General features: G+C 40.7%; 1 protein-coding gene across 1 annotated transcript in view; it reads left to right on the forward strand.

Annotated features, from left to right (window-relative positions):
* LOC117412228 (E3 ubiquitin-protein ligase RNF123-like) overlaps window positions 1–17,509 on the forward strand; it is a 174,431-nt gene that overhangs the window by 22,561 nt on the left and 134,361 nt on the right. Inside the window, exons 21-24 of the mRNA XM_058988900.1 lie at window positions 1,397–1,498; window positions 13,402–13,502; window positions 14,862–15,054; window positions 15,912–16,057. Coding sequence (XP_058844883.1) covers window positions 1,397–1,498; window positions 13,402–13,502; window positions 14,862–15,054; window positions 15,912–16,057 — 542 coding nt within the window. The remainder of the gene's footprint in view (window positions 1–1,396; window positions 1,499–13,401; window positions 13,503–14,861; window positions 15,055–15,911; window positions 16,058–17,509) is intronic.

Raw genomic sequence — 17,509 nt, forward strand, 5'->3', positions numbered from 1 at the left:
GTTCCTCATTGGTTAGAAACATTCCCAATATATTCAAGTTTAATTGTTTAAACATGTTTAACCATAAAGTGTGTCACACTGTAAGCATTAGGGAATTATTGTAAAGTCGTGCTGTACTTACAGCCTTTTTATATTTGAATTGTGTAGCTTACACATTGCACACTTGTGTTGATGTCTTCTAATTCCCCCCTTGAATTAGCTGTGCATCTCACAGCGTGGTGCCATGTAGAAATGTCGTGGTTACTGCTGCTCCATGATAATGGATGTGCCCTGGAACTGGTTTCCTGCCCACGCCACTCTTTAGCATGAGTGCCTCACTGCACCCGTGTCTGAGTCTCTAGGGGCCTTTTGCCACGCTGGCACCACATGTGACGGGACCGCGTCACTGGCACGGCTGTTGTTTACAGGAAGGGACACTCAGACACAGGTGCAGCGAAGCACTAATGTGCACGGTTAATTAAATACAAAGAAACAAAACACTAAACAGAACGGACACACTAACACACTGATAAAACAGGCACAAGGGCCCAAACAAAAGGTCTCTAGAGAAACACTCACGAATGTAAACACACAGGACATGGACACAGGAACACGGACATCCACCAACACCGGCATTAACTCCAACACTAACCAGCCAATCTAACACCTGTGAGCACCCTATTTATACATCAATTATATAATCACTTATTCTGTTCATGGCTCCAGCCACATTCCCACGTGCTTTTGCAGGGAGGATTTATTTATTTATTTATTTTTTTTTATATAAATTCAGTCATTGCCAATTTATTTTTTATTATTTTCTCCCAATTTGGAATGGCCAATTATTTTATTATGCTCAGCTCACCCCTACCACCCCTGCGCTGACTCAGGAGGGCGAAGACGAACACACGCTGTCGTCCGAAGCGTGTGCCGTCAGCCGACTGCTTTTTTTCACACTGCAGACTCACCACGACGGAGGATTTTAACTCCCTCCCTGCCACCCAATATTCCTCGCCCCCCCCCCCACACACACACACACCCGCACCTCGGCAGGGTGCCACAGGGACATATAGGTGCCACAGAGACATATTGTTTAAAGTTGAAAGTGTTAAACGTTTCAAATTCTTACTAATGAATAAAAATAAATACATTATGCCATGCTGACGAAAGGTACCACCAATATCAACAAGTAAAGACTGCAAAGTAACATTCCAATGCTAATTTGGTTTGTGTGTTAGACGTACATTGAGCTTTTAAATACATATTTCTTGATTGTGTGTAAATGGTGGACCTGCAGACACCCTAATCATACATTGGGCTACAGTTTGTAACTTTTTAGACTTGTTGTCAAAGTTGTGATTCCTGTCCAACAACCCCATCCTGTGTCTCATTCTGCCTGTTTCTCCCCATCTCTCAGAGGCCTACGTCCCTCCTCAGCTCTTCTACAATGGGAAGGTGGACTACTTTGACCTGCAGAGGCTGGGCGGCCTTCTCTCCCACCTGAAGAAAACCCTCAAAGGTCAGTGCACTGCGCTGCTCTCCCCTCTCTCTCTGGCACAACACAACTGTCCAGCCCCTGGTCCGTCCTCTGCTCCCCATTTCAAAACTAAGACGACTCCCAGAAAGCAGCCTGGCTTGTCTGCTCCAGCAGTAGTTATTTCAAAGTGCCACTGTTTGCCAAGGCTGTGTGTTCTTACACGGTTACAGGATGAGGAGCATCTGTGTGAGGGAATATCGACTCCATTAGAATTGAACTGAAATGCTGATATAACCCACACACAATCGACTCCAGTAGAATTGAACTGAAGTGCTGATATAACGCGGTGACAGTGATGGCTGGTGGTGACCTCAGACCAGGGAAATGAAACCACAAACAGGCAGGTTCTCTGGTGAAAGCACAGAGTGAAAATAAAAGGTTGAACCAAAAACAAATCTCACACACAAAATAACCCGAACTAAACAAATCCGGTGCTGGGGCTTCCAGCACAGGTAGCAATTGTTTTGCTTTTACTTTGGTTTTGCTTCTCTCCTCTGAACTCCCCACACGTTCCTCCTCAGTTAATTAATCAGTCCGGAGATGATCACATTCTGCACCAGTTTTTGCATGCTACCACACAATAACAAACGCACAGCTTTTTCACCGTCACATTTATACATAAATAACTCCTAACAAAAATACAAAATAAATACAAAATATGCACAGGGACGGGGGAGTACCCCGTTCTAAAATAAACGATATATTTTAAATCACTGTATATTCTCCCATCACCAATAAACATAAAACAATAGATTTTATTTATATGCAGGGCTTTTCCTCTGCCCTGTCATAATCCCATACACAGTCGGTTGATGAAGGGAATACCGTTAAGTGTCAATAAAGAGGTTTTTAAGAATGACGGAACAGAAAACGGAAACGGCAGACAGATGGTGCTCTCTAATAGGTCAGTCACACGTTCCACCCATTGAAACATTTCACAACAGCACCACAGCTAGAGCCTCATCACAAAATACTGATCATGAAATATGAATCCGCTAACAGGTAAACAAACAGGGACTCTATGAACCCCTCCTGTTATAATAAAGCATGTTTTACAACACTTACAATAAACACAGACGGGTCTGGAAAAAGATACGCAACACGAACAATCAACAAAAAAAACCTAAAATCATAACTCCCACACTGGAACAAAGAAATCATACAATGATGTATGAGGACTTCATAATCTCTCTGTCCTGCACTAAAAATAGAAATCGAAAACGCTTGAAAACTCACCTGCTTTTTATTTACAACCTCAGCGCCTCCCACGACATCACCTACTCACTGTAGCTAATGGGTATGAGTGAATTACCTTGGGTAAATGATGTCGAAGCTAAGCACAGTGGCAGGAATGTTGAATAGATCTACAAATCATTCAAGAAGATGTGATGTTACTGCTGTTCATGTTCTCAAAGCTTGGCTTGAAACAGTGGTGTCGGGTCACAAAAAATAAGGCATCCATCAGAAGCTACTGGAAATGAGCCATAAAGAAATACATGGTCCCATATCCTTACTGGAAGTGGGAACGAGCTGTCCAAATTCAAACGGTCCTTCATCCACTTTAGAAATGATCCACAGCAAAACTGAGGCTAACTGCTCCCTCTACACAAGCATCTCCACCGTGCTGTTTCAGTAACATTACAGCAATCGCATTCTTAACTGTATTTAATAACCAATCCAAAATGATCCAGGAAAATGAAAATCTCTAGGGATAAATAGGTATTACTGTTTGTAAAATAATAAATATAGTGCCTCACACACACACACACCCACACACAGCAGCGCACATTCTTGTTTAAAACAGTGGAAGTACACACCAATGAAACTCATAATCAAGTGCCTAATTAGTATGTTCGTAACAATGATAAATGCCATTTTATAATGCAATTATGGTACGCAAGGGTTTTCTGATGTGGCGTAACAGCATAAAACGCCTATGGAGTCATGCCTCATGACGCCCACAGCTGTTGTGGTATTTCAGCACATCACAACACCCTGGAGAACCATCATTCTTAAATAAAGCATGGCTGAGAAGATGACACTAATTAATGACACCTGTTCTGAAAGCACTGCTTACAGTGGAGCGCTTCACAGGGCGCTCAAGCTCGGCTCTTTCAGTGAACTTCAATGAGGTCAATAAATACACTGCTACCCCCTTATAAAAGGCTTGTCGGGGTCCATGATTAGGACACTGCCTTATTTGTGTTTCGCCTTAACGAATATTGGCATTTTTGTTCCCGAAATGATTTACAATGCCCACAAGCCAAATTAATACTGTAGTGTACGGTAGAAAATGAAGGAAGGAGACACACACAATGTACAGGTTTTCTTTTCTATTTTTTAGTTTCTATTACAATTTATCCTTGTAGAATTCATGATGACATCACCAGGATCACTTCAAGTATCTGGAACTTTCACCCAACATTTGCGAGTTGCATTATGGGGGAGATGGGAGCCACAACCTTACTGTGTTATACCCGATTACACACTATAGCACGTCGCTTTATAACGAGGCAGCACTAGAATTAGCTTCAAGTTGTAGTATAATACTGATAATGGCATTGCTGTGGTGTGTTCTTTTTTGCTACGTTTGTATTATCCCTCTAATTGTGATATAAAGAATGATGAAGAATGTCCTTACCAAGTTTCATGTATTTCACAATTGCATTTTACATGCAGTTACGTGCATACAGTGGATGTAGGTCATGGCTTTAATTGTTGTATTTACAGAGATGCTAAGGCGGGGCATTCATTTATGGTTTTGTATTCCTCCACTATGGGAATGTAGTTCCTTCAAAGGGAATCTGTGTTCTGGTTGTGGTGCGGAGGGATATCTCTTCCAGCTGCTGGTGATGAGGGCTTAGGCAGGTGATCATGTTTATAGGTCATCTACAGTTTTTTGACATCCTGACTAGTGATAATCACAGCTTTAAAACATTTTTTTTGCCTGTCTAACACTAGCAGCATTGTCACAGGCCCTCTTTTCTTGAGTTTAGTGGCTTCTTGTTGTTTTCTATGCAGTGCCTTCATTTGAGATACTGTAAACAGGTTAAAAGCTGCTGGTGTTCACTGGTACCTCACCTATTTCAACATCATAGAATATACAGTGTTGTAATTTAAAATGTGGTGTTCTTAATTAAAAGGGAAAAAAGACTAGCCAGTAAAAAAAAAAGATTGCTGGTAAGTAAATGTATCAGAACATCCACAAGGGGGTGGTATTGCACTGCTTTTTCTGTGGTAAGGCGCTTGGGGCGCTGCACTGCTGTAGGAATCTTTAGAGAATTAGTTAAGGAGTTGAGCCAGGCTACTGGAGATGCAGTAGAATGGAAACAACCCAAACCTTGAGTTAAGTGTTTCGGGGTAGCTCCTAACCACCTTGACATTTATTTTATGTGCCACCTGAACACAGACTTATATTTGAGTAATTACAATAGTAATGATAGCAAACATCAGAAAAAACAACTTTAAAATATGTACCTTAAAAAATAGGGACTAGGCACTAGACATCTATGGAAACAAGAGAGCACATTTCCGTAGATCTGTTCTGTATACATATCATCCCCAGAATAAATCTCTGACGTCAATAGTTAAACTGTGTTTAAATTACCAGTAGAATCCTGCAACAGAAAACCCACTAAAAGGCATTTGAATAAAGTAGGTATTTAATAATAGAGATAAACAGCTTGGTGTGGAAAGTACAAGGGATTTCAATGAGGGGGTCTGTTCTATTGCTTGAAGGCTGTGCTTCACTCTCTGCTCTCCTGAGATCTTCCAGACCTCTCCACTAAGTAAAACAGCAGGACCAAACTTTGACAAATATAGGGTACTGCCTCTGCTGTTGTGAATGTCATTGTTGGTATGTTTCTGAATAGATCAAGGCACTGTAACATCAGAAAAACTAATAGATTAAGAAAAAGAAAAATTCTAAAAAAGTGGCAAAAATCTTGAACTTTTTGATAAAGAATTTGTGAAATTTTGTATACTTGAGATTGCTATGAACTAGGGAATTCCATGTGTATCCATTAATAAAATATGTAACATCAAAAATCATAGACCCATGTTTTGGAGACTTGTGTGGGAGCACGTGATCACCCACATTATAAGGTGTGCACTACCATGTGGAGTGCAGTCTTGCTGTCTGGAGCTCTCTGGCTGGAATCCTGTTAACACCAAGTTGCACAACGTGGAGTGAACTCAGCTGGGGTCCCACACGGAGGCTCTTTCACAGCGTTAGGGAGGGACATCACTTCATCATTGTGCTTCAGAGAACCCTACTGGTCAGAAGCCCAATGGGTCAATAGCTCAGTACCATCCGTTAGTTCAGTGCATGTAAATAGGCGATGGGCTTGACAGGGGGAACAGAGGTCGCTCATTGATCTTCAGTCCTGATCGGTAAGTGGGTTGCCGTGGTGAGGACACATAACAAATTGGGTTTAAAACAGGGGGAAAATAATAGTCAGTTGCATCTTGATTTTGTAACTTTTCTAGCTATCACAACCTTATATGGTTAACCCTTTTAACTTGGCTTTTTCTATGCATGTCAGATGTTTTGGTTATATTGTACAACAGCTTATCAACCAGCCAAGCTGGAAGGTCAGAAGAGATGCCCTGGAACTGGGAGGTTGATCCCTGTCTGGTAGGGGACAACAGCCTGTTTGATAAAGAAACAGTGTCATGGATATCAAAGTAAACTATATATATATATACACACATTCATACATACACACTACCGGTCAAAAGTTTTAGAACACCTCCATTTTTCCAGTTTTTATTGAAATTTACACAGTTTAATGTCTCAATGTACTCTGAAATTAAAGCATAGAACAAATAAACAATTGGAGATAAAAAAAGAAATCATGGAAAGTAGCCACCTTTTGCAGATATAACAGCCGAACACACTCGTGGCATTCTTTCTACAATGGAAATCAAATATTGTTCGGAAAGTTCTTCCCAACACTGTTGCAGAAGTTCCCACAAATGTGTTGCACTTGTAGGTTGCTTTGCTTTCACCCTTCTGTCCAGTTCATCCCAAACCAGCTCGATGGGGTTTAAGTCTGGAGACTGTGCTGGCCATTCCATGATTTGAAGCCTACCGTCTTGTTCTTTTCTTCTAAGGTAGTTCTGACATAGCCTGGAGGTATGTTTTGGGTCATTATCTTGCTGTAGGATGAACCCCTGACCAACTAGGCGTATACCAGAGGGTATTGCGTGGCGCTGCAAAATGCTGTGGTAGCAGTTTTGGTTCAGGGTGCCACTCACTCTGTGCAAGTTGCCGACTCTGGATCTAGCAAAAGAGCCCCAGACCATCACGCTTCCTCCTCCATGTTTGACAGTTGGTGTCACACACCGAGGAACCATCCTTTCGCCTACCCTAGAGCAGCATACAAAAACCCTGCGTGATGAACAGAAAATTTCAAATTTTGATTCATCGGTGAGACTGAGACTTGCTTACTTCGACCAGTGTTAAGTTGTGCTTGAAGCTGTTGTCCTGTGAGCCGCCTATCACGCAAACTGTTGACTCTCAGAAACTTGTCTTCTGATTCTGTTGTGGCTTTGGGTCTGCCAGACCTCTTCCTGTCAGAGTTTCCTCCAGTTTCCAAGTGCCTTTTGATGGTGTAGGAAACTGTACTCACTGACACCTTGGCTTTCTTTGCAATTTCTCTAAAGGAAAGACCTACACTTTTAAGGGTTATAATGGTCTGTCTGTCTTCCTTTGTTAATTGCCTTTTTCTCGCCATTATGAGAGCAATATACTACTTCCTGCAGTACAATACTGTCCAAATAATGCTTAAGAGGGTGTAGTAACACAGTCTGTTCCAACAGACAGAGGGTTTGTAAGTAATCAACAAAAGTTGGGACACCTGTACGAAATGTTAGCATCAACTTTCAAGGCTTGATTTACTTCCATTGCTGCAGAACAGCTGTAAGTTGTTAACCCATTACTTGTTCCCTGAAAAAGGCCTTTTTGTATAACTCTGAAATGTACATTATTTTTCAGTTTTTGGTAACCTAAACTTTTTTTTTTTAACCTCTGGCAGTTTACCGCTTACCTTTGTACCATTTCAGGTTATTCACTGGACTTGAACTGCTTAAATTTCAATAAAAACTGGAAAAATTGGGGTGTTCTAATACTTTTGACTGGTAGTGTGTGTATGTAATATATATATATATATATATATATATATATATAATATATATATATATATATATATATATATATATAAAATTAGACGGCGGCACAGGTACGCAAAAACCGAGGTTTTAAATTACCTTGATACCCAATACCTTTTTACTACCTGGGTTTCAATTTATTAATTTGAGAATTTAAAGAAAATGTAGAAAATATGCCAATACAGTTGTAAGCGCAGGTCTCTGCTTGGTATAAAAAAGACAACGTTAAAACAAGCTTTTGCATTGAACTGAGCGGCAAGTACAGCTCAATAATAAGAACTGTGGCGACTATTCTCAGGAACTGAATCGGAAACAAAACAACATAACAACAGGGCTCTGCAGTGCCACTAATTTGGTCGCATATGCGACTAAAAATTTGCATGTGCGAATATAAATTTGAATTTAGATGCACGTGTGCCACTAGAAACTCCTAAAGGTTAAGTATAAAAAATAAATGTATAAGAAATGAGCAATGAAGATTATTATTATTATTATTATTATTATTATTATTATTATTATTATTATTATTATTATTATTGTTACAATGTTTCCAGTACTGAAAAAGGTTACACAAGTCTACAGATCTGAAGGGACTAAATAGATGTGTACTATATAGTATTTAAATATGTATCATGCACTTAAAAAAATAATATATGTGATTTTATTTATTTATTTTTTTTAATCATTACCCCAAAAAGATCTGCGTACCCGGTTCCGGATTTTCTTCCATGTGCTGACCTCTTATATTAGAAGTATGCAATAAGGCCTGACAGGGTGTCCGTATACGTCCAATATACGGACGCCTCGGGCGTTGTGTGCCACGAGACGAAGTCGACTGCCTCCAGCCCCCGAGAAGTCCATATATTGGACGTATACGGACACCCTGAAGGGCCTTATTGGATTTATTATCCGTGTGAAACAGTGGATTTAAAAAAAGAAAAAGCAAAAATCATGTTTTGTTTTCATTGAATGTCCTTAGACCAATACCGTAGTCCTATTTATAACTTTTAACTACACACCAAGTTAAGCTGAGTAAATTAATTTAATTGAAACATGCACAAGTAAGTAGATCTTTTTTTTTTTGATGTGTTGAATTGTACATTGCCATTGAAAAGATCGACCGGGAGGCGGCATGGAGTTAATTATTTTTCCCCTCCCAGTGCAAGACAGTGTTGTTTGAGCTGAACGAAGGGACGAGAGGAATACAAATAAATTCAATGCCTTCTCGGATTTCAAGGTCTATGTTGGAAAGGGGTGGATAATGTGCAGACGTGTCTCTCTGTGTTTTTCTGTAGCGGTTACAAACCACTAAAAAGACATTATTTGAAGTCACGGGGTGAGTGTATATATTGCCAGATTCCCCAGTTTTGTTTTAATTAGTTGACAGCGCTTTATTCCGGCTTGGAGACTAATGTAGCTTGAAATGTTATATTCTTCTCCATGGGCATCTCTATGGAAATCCAGTAGTATTTTATAAAGATTTTCTTAAGCTGTGCATTTTCCACAGTTGAAACAATGAGTTTTTTGTTTCAGCCAGTCCTGAAAGACAGCAATTTATTTTTTTTTGGTTTTTTTGTTTTCTTTTTTTTCTGTTTTGCTATCTTCTAGTTCATTTAGTACCAGTACAGAGAATTGTGAGGGTCTGGAACCAACTCCCCGGTAATGTTGTTGAAGCTGACACCCTGGGATCCTTCAAGAAGCTGCTTGATGAGATTCCGGGATCAATAAGCTACTAACAACCAAACGAGCAAGATGGGCCGAATGGCCTCCTCTCGTTTGTAAACTTTCTTATGTTATTATTTAATTGTTCTTCGTCCAAATTGGCATGTCTGCTTACTGCTTTTTGGATTTTTGTGCTGTTAATTGGTGAGTTTTATAGTTACTGTACCTCTGTAACTGTAAACAAGATGGCTACCGTTACTTTAAATTCTATGAGGCAGCACAGTGATTTAGAATATGTGACAAGGTTCCAGCTGTCCATATCAAACCAATATATGGACAGCTGGAACCTTGCTCGACCAGTCACATTGCTTGTTTCATGCTCCATTACCAACCCTGGATATTGTATATATAATACCATTCAAAACAGCTATCGTCAGCCCTGAGCTGGTTTCCAATCAATTGAATGATTCATTTTCTCAGCAATTTGCTTGCAAAGCCTGAAACATTCCCCACATCTTGTTTCCAGAAGGATGTGCTTTATTCCTCGTATCAGAGAAGGACGTACATAGCATAGCAAAATAAAGAGAAGTGATTACTGTTTAATCACGTATGACGCGAGTCTTGCTAAAGAAATTGAGTTTCTGTAATGGAGACTGCCATGCCAGACATGTAGTGTTGATTTTTGTCAAATTCTCCTAAAGTCTATACAAATAATACATTCTGTTTTGTATGCAGTGTTAGTGTGTCAGCCTGTGCAGTGGTACAATGGGGTAGTACTGTACAATACCTTAGATTGGGAATAATGTTTGGTCCTGTACATACTGTACATAGCTGAAGAGAAAGGCAACCCAACATTATTGTGCAGAACAAGGCTTCCAGATACATATATTACCTGTTATTATCCTCTGCCAGGAATGCATATCCCTCCCTCTGGGTGTGTTTAGAGCTTTGGATACATATAGAGAACTGCTTCTCCAATTGTGATGTAACTCGCAAAGGACCTTCTTCAGCACAAGTTCTTGAGTGGCTCATAATCTGAGGGCTTTCATGTTACTGGTGACTTTAACTCTATACTATACCTACTATACACCTACTGTACATTGCAGGAAGTCATTAAGTAGCACCTGTGATTTATACAACTTAGCTGTCAATATTTTATTGTGTTAACAATATAAAGCCATGAAGTCTGGTCTTCTAAATTTAGTGTATTTGTCACAGACCCAAGCACCGTTTTAAGACCAAATGCCACCCCAACCCAGCCTCTTTCAGCCTAAGGTAGACTCGTACCCAAAGCGGACAGCCCTGAGTTTGGGTGGGATTTAAGGCCCATGGTTGGGGAGCTAATAAAACTCTAATGGTTTTTGGTGATATCATCCCCTGTCCAGCCTGTCTGTATTTCTGGGATTCAATCTCCATGATTAAAAAAGTAAAGGAAGCTTGTCGGTGGGTGTTTGTGTGGAGGAGCTGCGTTTCAAGCACTAACTCAGCAAGGGCATTATTCCCTTTATGGAAAGAGCCTTGCGTTGCCATCGGCCTGGTTAATTAGATGCACTTCCACAATACCTTCATTAGCATCTTATGCATGCATGTATTTATCAATTATTTTATAGTATCTTTCCAGAAAAATAACTTTAGAAATACATCCTTTTTTGAATGCTATTTTGTTGATTTCTTATATAAATTACAGTATTAATCTTTCAGTTTAATACAGGGCTAGGGAACATATAAAGCAAAAAGTTGAATTAAACTCTTTGTGGATGTTTTCTGACTGTTATTGAAGTTGTATTCCCTCAATTGCATCTTTACATCATTCCTATTTAGCTTTAGAAAACACTAAGATCCAATGGCAATTAGCGCAGTACCTGCGCCAATGTGGGCCAATTCACAGGGCAATTCAAAAAGGAATGTAGCCACACCCTACCAGATAAAGTACTAATATGGAAAAAGATACTCAAAATATTTAGTCAATATTAATAACCTAGGTAAAATGAACTTACCAATCACAATATAGCCTCAATGGAAATCTTCAGTAAGTCACAGGTTTAGAGTGACCTCCTCCTGTTCTGGACTCTTGCTCAGTTCTGCTTGATCATATTCTGGCCTGTATCGGAAGTGTGGTGCTGTGGTTACTACAGTGAATGTGTGTGCTGCTAAGCCAATCAAAGTGTGATGGGTGCTGAAGATGTACACATCAATCCACACCCAATAACCAAAGTAGTAAAATATGATCAAATATATTATAATTCAGGTTGAACAGAGAAATGGGATAATGATTATGGTAACAGGATGCTGATTAAATGGGTTCCCAGTGGGTTATAAAAGAGAGAATGAAATTGTGTTCTGGTTGGGAGTGAACATGAAGATCCCCTGTTTCTTTATTACCAGCGGAGCGAAGGTTTCTCCACCCTGCATGTGACGCTGTAACTCTTGTAGCTCATGATGAGTAGATATTTCATTCCATGTCTGGGACTCATGAGAGTACGCTCTGGTCTCTTTCGAGGTATAAATATTCTACACGTGAAGTTGTGCAGATTTATGGACTGGACCTCTGATGTTTATGAGGACGATTTATGACTGTGGAGATTGCTTCGGTAAATACAATATCTAGCCACTTTTAGGTCACTTCTGGAGGTGTAGAAGTCTGTATATCACCAGACATTCTCATAATGGCCATGTCCATATTACTGTTTCCTTCATTTCAGGTACAACTCCACAGAATCCATAGTAGAAACGGCTGCTCCTTGGTACCCTATCCCTGCTACAGATGCATTATTCAGACGTGTCAGCTGCTCAATACTAGTTTGTAGTTTATGGATTTTCTACAGTGTTAAGCAATGCACTGAGCGGAGATGTATACTCCTTCAAGCCTTGCTTGATATCCCCCACGGGATGAATATACCCAGTAACAAGGATAAAGCAGGGTCTCCTGTACTATATGGTGTTATACCTTTCTAAACAGCTGATGGTCTGAAGATTATTAAGAACATAACATGTTTACTGTGTGATGAAATCTGACTTTGGACAAGGCCTCAGTACAGCTCAGTGCATGATATGTTTGTATCATAAAGCACGGATATCCTTGAAGAAAATTCAAGAGATGGAAAGACTGACAACACTTTACAATGTTTGATATTTATACCTTTGTAAACAATTGTTGACTCCCTTTCAACCCGACTGGTTTCTGTCCAATAATCAATGTAGTCGTTCTCTCATCGCACACGGCAAGCCTACCACATATTTACTCTGTGGGAAAGGGGGTGGTGCTCTCTGAACTTATGGCCCGCCACGTGCTACATTCAGCAGGGCGCATCCATCTTGTCTTTTAAAATACCTCCCCCTGTCTCGGGGTCAGCCATGTGTAATGCGGCATTGTGCCTCCATTTTGTCTTTTAATGCACCTTCCCCCCCCGTCTCAGGGTCAGCCGTGTGTAATGAGAAATTCTAAACTTGGACAATACTGCATTAAAACAACTTTAAAACATAATGTAAAACTTATAATGAATAACACAATTAATACCTCATGCAGAAAGCCATTACTACACGTCCACCATGACTGAACTGTATGAGTGGTTTGAGGAGCATGACAGAGACTTCAAGCATCTTCCATTCCACCACGATCCCCAAATCTCAATCCAAATAAGCATGTTCTGGATGAACTTGAACAGCCGATTCATCATCATGATCCTCTGCCTACTGCTCTGCACCGATTGCTAAGCAATAATAACATCCCTGGAGACACCTTCCAACACCTTGTGGAGTCTGTCACGTCATGTGGATCTACTTTTCCATGATACTGATAGCTATGCTTGTGGTTCCAGCCATGGTGGGGGATTTGTATGTTACTGACAGTCTGCTGAAGCCTGGTTCACACTTCAATCTAGTTCTAGTCTCTTGTTGTGTGACTGCCTGACTAGCTTTGGGAGCATGATTGAGTTTTCTAAGTTCTAGCTTCAGTCTTCCAGTAGTCACAAGACTTAAGTATGAACATGTTTGCTCGTCCCCACAGTTTTAATGAAGCTCTGTGCTAGAGTTCACACTGTATGTTTTTCCAGATGACCTGGCGTCTAAAGCAAACATCATCATCGATCCGTCTGAGATCCAGGCCATGTCCATGGATGAACTTGATGAGGACGAGGAGAACGGGACAGTCCAGGTAAGGCAGTCTGGAGCTGGACTTGCTGTTTTTGCAGCTCCATACCAGGGTACAGTTCCATACGAACACTACATGTTTGACTTGGCAGTCACCATTGCAGAAACTCAATTTCATTCACAAGCTATTCATTTGAGCTGATTTTGCTATTTCTATTTTAAACCGAAAACTAGACTAACACTGTTGTATTATGTATTCTATACGATAACTCTTCTTGAGCATATTTTATTAAATGATACGTTATTCTCAAGAATTCGATGCCTGTCATTTATTTCTGTTACAAAGCCTCAAACTCCTAGAAAAAAATGGCATTAAAAATCAAATTCACCTTTACCATAATGTGCTATAGGAAAATGTAAGATGTAACAAATGGTGGCAGTACATATTAGATTTAGGGGGTGTGTTCAGTTAGCTCCATGTACTTCAGACTGCTGGTAATTGCACTGCACTGTATATACTACATAAGGATTATCAGGGATATCAAGGCTAGTCAGCAGGGGTTATGAGTGGGGTAAGACAGACTATGAAATGACCCACCCCCAAGAACTGAGCTGCAGTTTTCAACGCAGGGGGCATGCAAAATGTTTAGTTACAGTAAGATCAGTGTCCGCAGAAGCATATTGACTCCTATCCCATACCCATGAAACACAGAGCGACACAAAACAGTTACTGTGCAGTGCATGTTGTTGGTTTCAGAGTTCTTCATTGGGCTTTTGGAATCTTTTTCAGTAGCCTTTGATGTCTTGTTACCGCTTGGGTTCCTTCCCTGCCAAAACCGCAGAATTGTCTAACTACACTTATATGTGTTAACAGACCCAAGCATTGTGTTCCACAAAAAACAAAGCAACCTGAAGCAACCCAATTAAACACAAAAAAGAACTGCAAAGTGACTGTGCTTTCTCCTTTTTAAGAAGTGTTTACACAGTTCAGTCCTGCATGTAGCTGTATTTCAATATTATTATTGACTATTAATCTCTCATTCATACTACATTTTGAAAAACTTCATACATTCAGTGACAAACATTTTGACTAAAACTCTCTCGATTGTTGGCTATTGTATTTCAGTACTGTAATGGTCGTGGCTCATGCTCTGAGTTGAGTTTGCAGGTGATATTGTGAGCAGCTCTGTTGCTTGAAGTCTTTTTCAATGATGGCTGTTGTATTTCAGTACTGTAATGGTCGTGGCTCATGCTCTGAGTTGAGTTTGCAGGTGATGTTGTGAGCAGCTCTGTTGCTTGAAGTCTTTCTCGATGATGGCATTGTATTTCAGTACTGTAATGGTCGTGGCTCATGCTCTGAGTTGAGTTTGCAGGTGATATTGTGAGCAGCTCTGTTGCAGTGTTTGTGCCTCTGTCTCCACAGAGGCCCGCCGGTGCCACTGCGATGGGCGGGGCCCTGGCTAGACCCAGCTGGCTGAGCTCTCCCACGCTGGGCCGTGCTAACCGCTTCCTCAGCACCGCCGCGGTCAGCCTCATGAGCCCACGCCGACCCCTGGGCACTCCCGAGAGGATGAAGGTGCGCACGCTCTCCGTGGAGCAGAGAACGGAGGAGGACAGTGAGTACCGGGGCCCACTTCCATCACAGAGCTTTGAGTTACTGCAAACCTGTTCTGATCAGTAAAACCAAGTCTGATCAAGCTGTCTGCACTCACTAAACTGTTCTGAACAAGGTCCTTAGCAAGTTTCAACTGAGCTGTACCAGTGCTTGACACAGAACTTATGTACACCCGTCACTATGGTATTGCCTGCGGGAGATCATACTTTCATAATTCTAACCTGTCCTACATTTCCATTTGCTAATGATTAAAAAGATAAAATTTTAAAATGTAAAAGCTTCCATATTCATATCCTTGTTGACAGAGATATAGTGGGCATGTTTATCAGTGTATTGTGTATCTTTGAATCATGCTATATCCTATTGTAATAGATCAGTGTATCGTGATAATTTGCTCTTAATATACATCATGAAAAGCAACCAGTCATGACCATAACATGTATCGTGATACATATCAAAACATGCCCATTACACCCCTAGTCAGAAGGTTTGGTTTCATATATAGCCCATGCACCCAGTAATCGTGCACCCAAGGGTAAAGATCAATGTAAATGCAAGGCATGGGGGCCGAGATGCTTAGTAACAGGCTTTACTGTACAGCAGCATGGTAAGTAGTGACATTTATAGAAAGTATTTTTATTTCTAGTAGATTTTCACTTTTTGCTTTTTTTCTAAAAATATCCTGCATACATGCCCATTCATTCAACTGGTGTATAAGCACACCCCCATTAGATAAGCGCATGTGTCTGTTTGCACAATCATACGACAATGCAATATTCATAACCAAGACCTGTGCGGCTGGTTGAAGTTGTCTTGAAGCAATCTGACCCCCTGCCCTGTTTGTCTGCTTGTCCACAGTTGAAGGTAGCCATGGTAACGATGGCTTGTTGCAGGGGCGACCCCCTGAGGAGTCGGATCAGCCAATCGCAGAGAAGTCCCTGCTGGAGATTGTGGATGGCATTGTGATGATGTACAACCTGAGTGTGCACCAGCAGCTGGGCAAGGTACTGACCCTGCAGGGACCCCTGCGCTAGCAGCATCTATACAAGGTACTGGCCCTGCAGGGACCCGTGCACTAGCAGCATCTATACAAGGTACTGGCCCTGCAGGGACCCCTGCACTAGCAGCATCTATACAAGGTACTGGCCCTGCAGTGACCCCTGCGCTAGCAGCATCTATACAAGGTTGCTGACTGCCAGGAGGCACAGTGCACTGTACAGATCAGTATTCTTGGTACATAATAGGTGACACATGCACAATAAAGGTAAACATAGACACGTAGATGGTGCAGATAACCATACACTATATCAGTTAAAGTCCAATTTCCCATCTAGGAGAATAAATGGAAAGATGTATTCTATAAGCAAAGGAACAGCTCCTTGTTTCTCCTGTCTTCACTAAAGACACAAAGCAAGATAAAGAGTGCGCTCAGAGTACATCCATCAGTACTGGTTTGGCATTTTCTAGTGGCAATTAATCTGGGTACACACTGATGCAGCTACAGAGTTCAGTTATTCTACAAGAACATTCATTCAGTCGCAGTTTGTGTCTGGAGAGGGAAGCTGATTAGCTTCAGTGTACCGCAAAGACTCTGACAGCCTGGATGCTTAAAGTGCTGACCAAGGTTTTCAACTGCATTTTCTTTCCTTTTCTTAGTACTGGTAACATGATCTCTGGCCTCCCATTTCTTGTTTTTTTGTTCTTCATCTGTTTGCATTGTACAGTAGTCTCTGGCTAAGAGAACACCCATTGGGAAGCAAGCAAAGTGTTCTTATATCCAAAGTGTTCTCTAAGACGGAGTTAGCTACCAGACACAGTATGAATCGATAAATAAATACATATGTATTACTTGTCATCAATATACAGTATGAAATGAACTGATTAAGTAAAAGAAAAGCAATAGGCAAGTGTATGTTAATAAACTATAATAATAAAGTAACAGACAAACTAACGTTAATAAACTAACTGTCAAACTAAATTAACACAGCACCCCGACACATAGTAAGAAATGCAGCAGCAATGTTCAAGACATGCACGTTATTTAACAGAATGGTGAAGCAACTCACCAGAGCGGGAAACACTGAAATGATTCAGAGCCTTGTGTCTGATTCAGGGTGTTTTCAGGAACTCGAACAATTTCCAACTTTGTGTAGCAAGAGAAACAGCAGCACATTTTTCTGTTTGTTTGCAAGCCATTTTGTAGCGATGAAATCAGAATACAAAACGAGTCAATGATATGACGGCACTTCTGGAAAGATTTAATCAACCAATCGGTGTGCCTCAAGACACTCTCGCGATGAAAAGATTGAATAAACCATGTTAGTTTAAGTTTGATAATGATGATGAGTTATCAGGTTAAAAAACAGTACTGTATCGAATTGCTGTCAGTGCCAAGAAAGTGTTCTTTTAACAAAGTTCCTGTTCCTTTAGCCGGAGCATTTACAATGGGAAAAATC

Source organism: Acipenser ruthenus, chromosome 16 (genome assembly GCF_902713425.1).
Source record: "Acipenser ruthenus chromosome 16, fAciRut3.2 maternal haplotype, whole genome shotgun sequence".
Classification (NCBI taxonomy): domain Eukaryota; kingdom Metazoa; phylum Chordata; class Actinopteri; order Acipenseriformes; family Acipenseridae; genus Acipenser; species Acipenser ruthenus.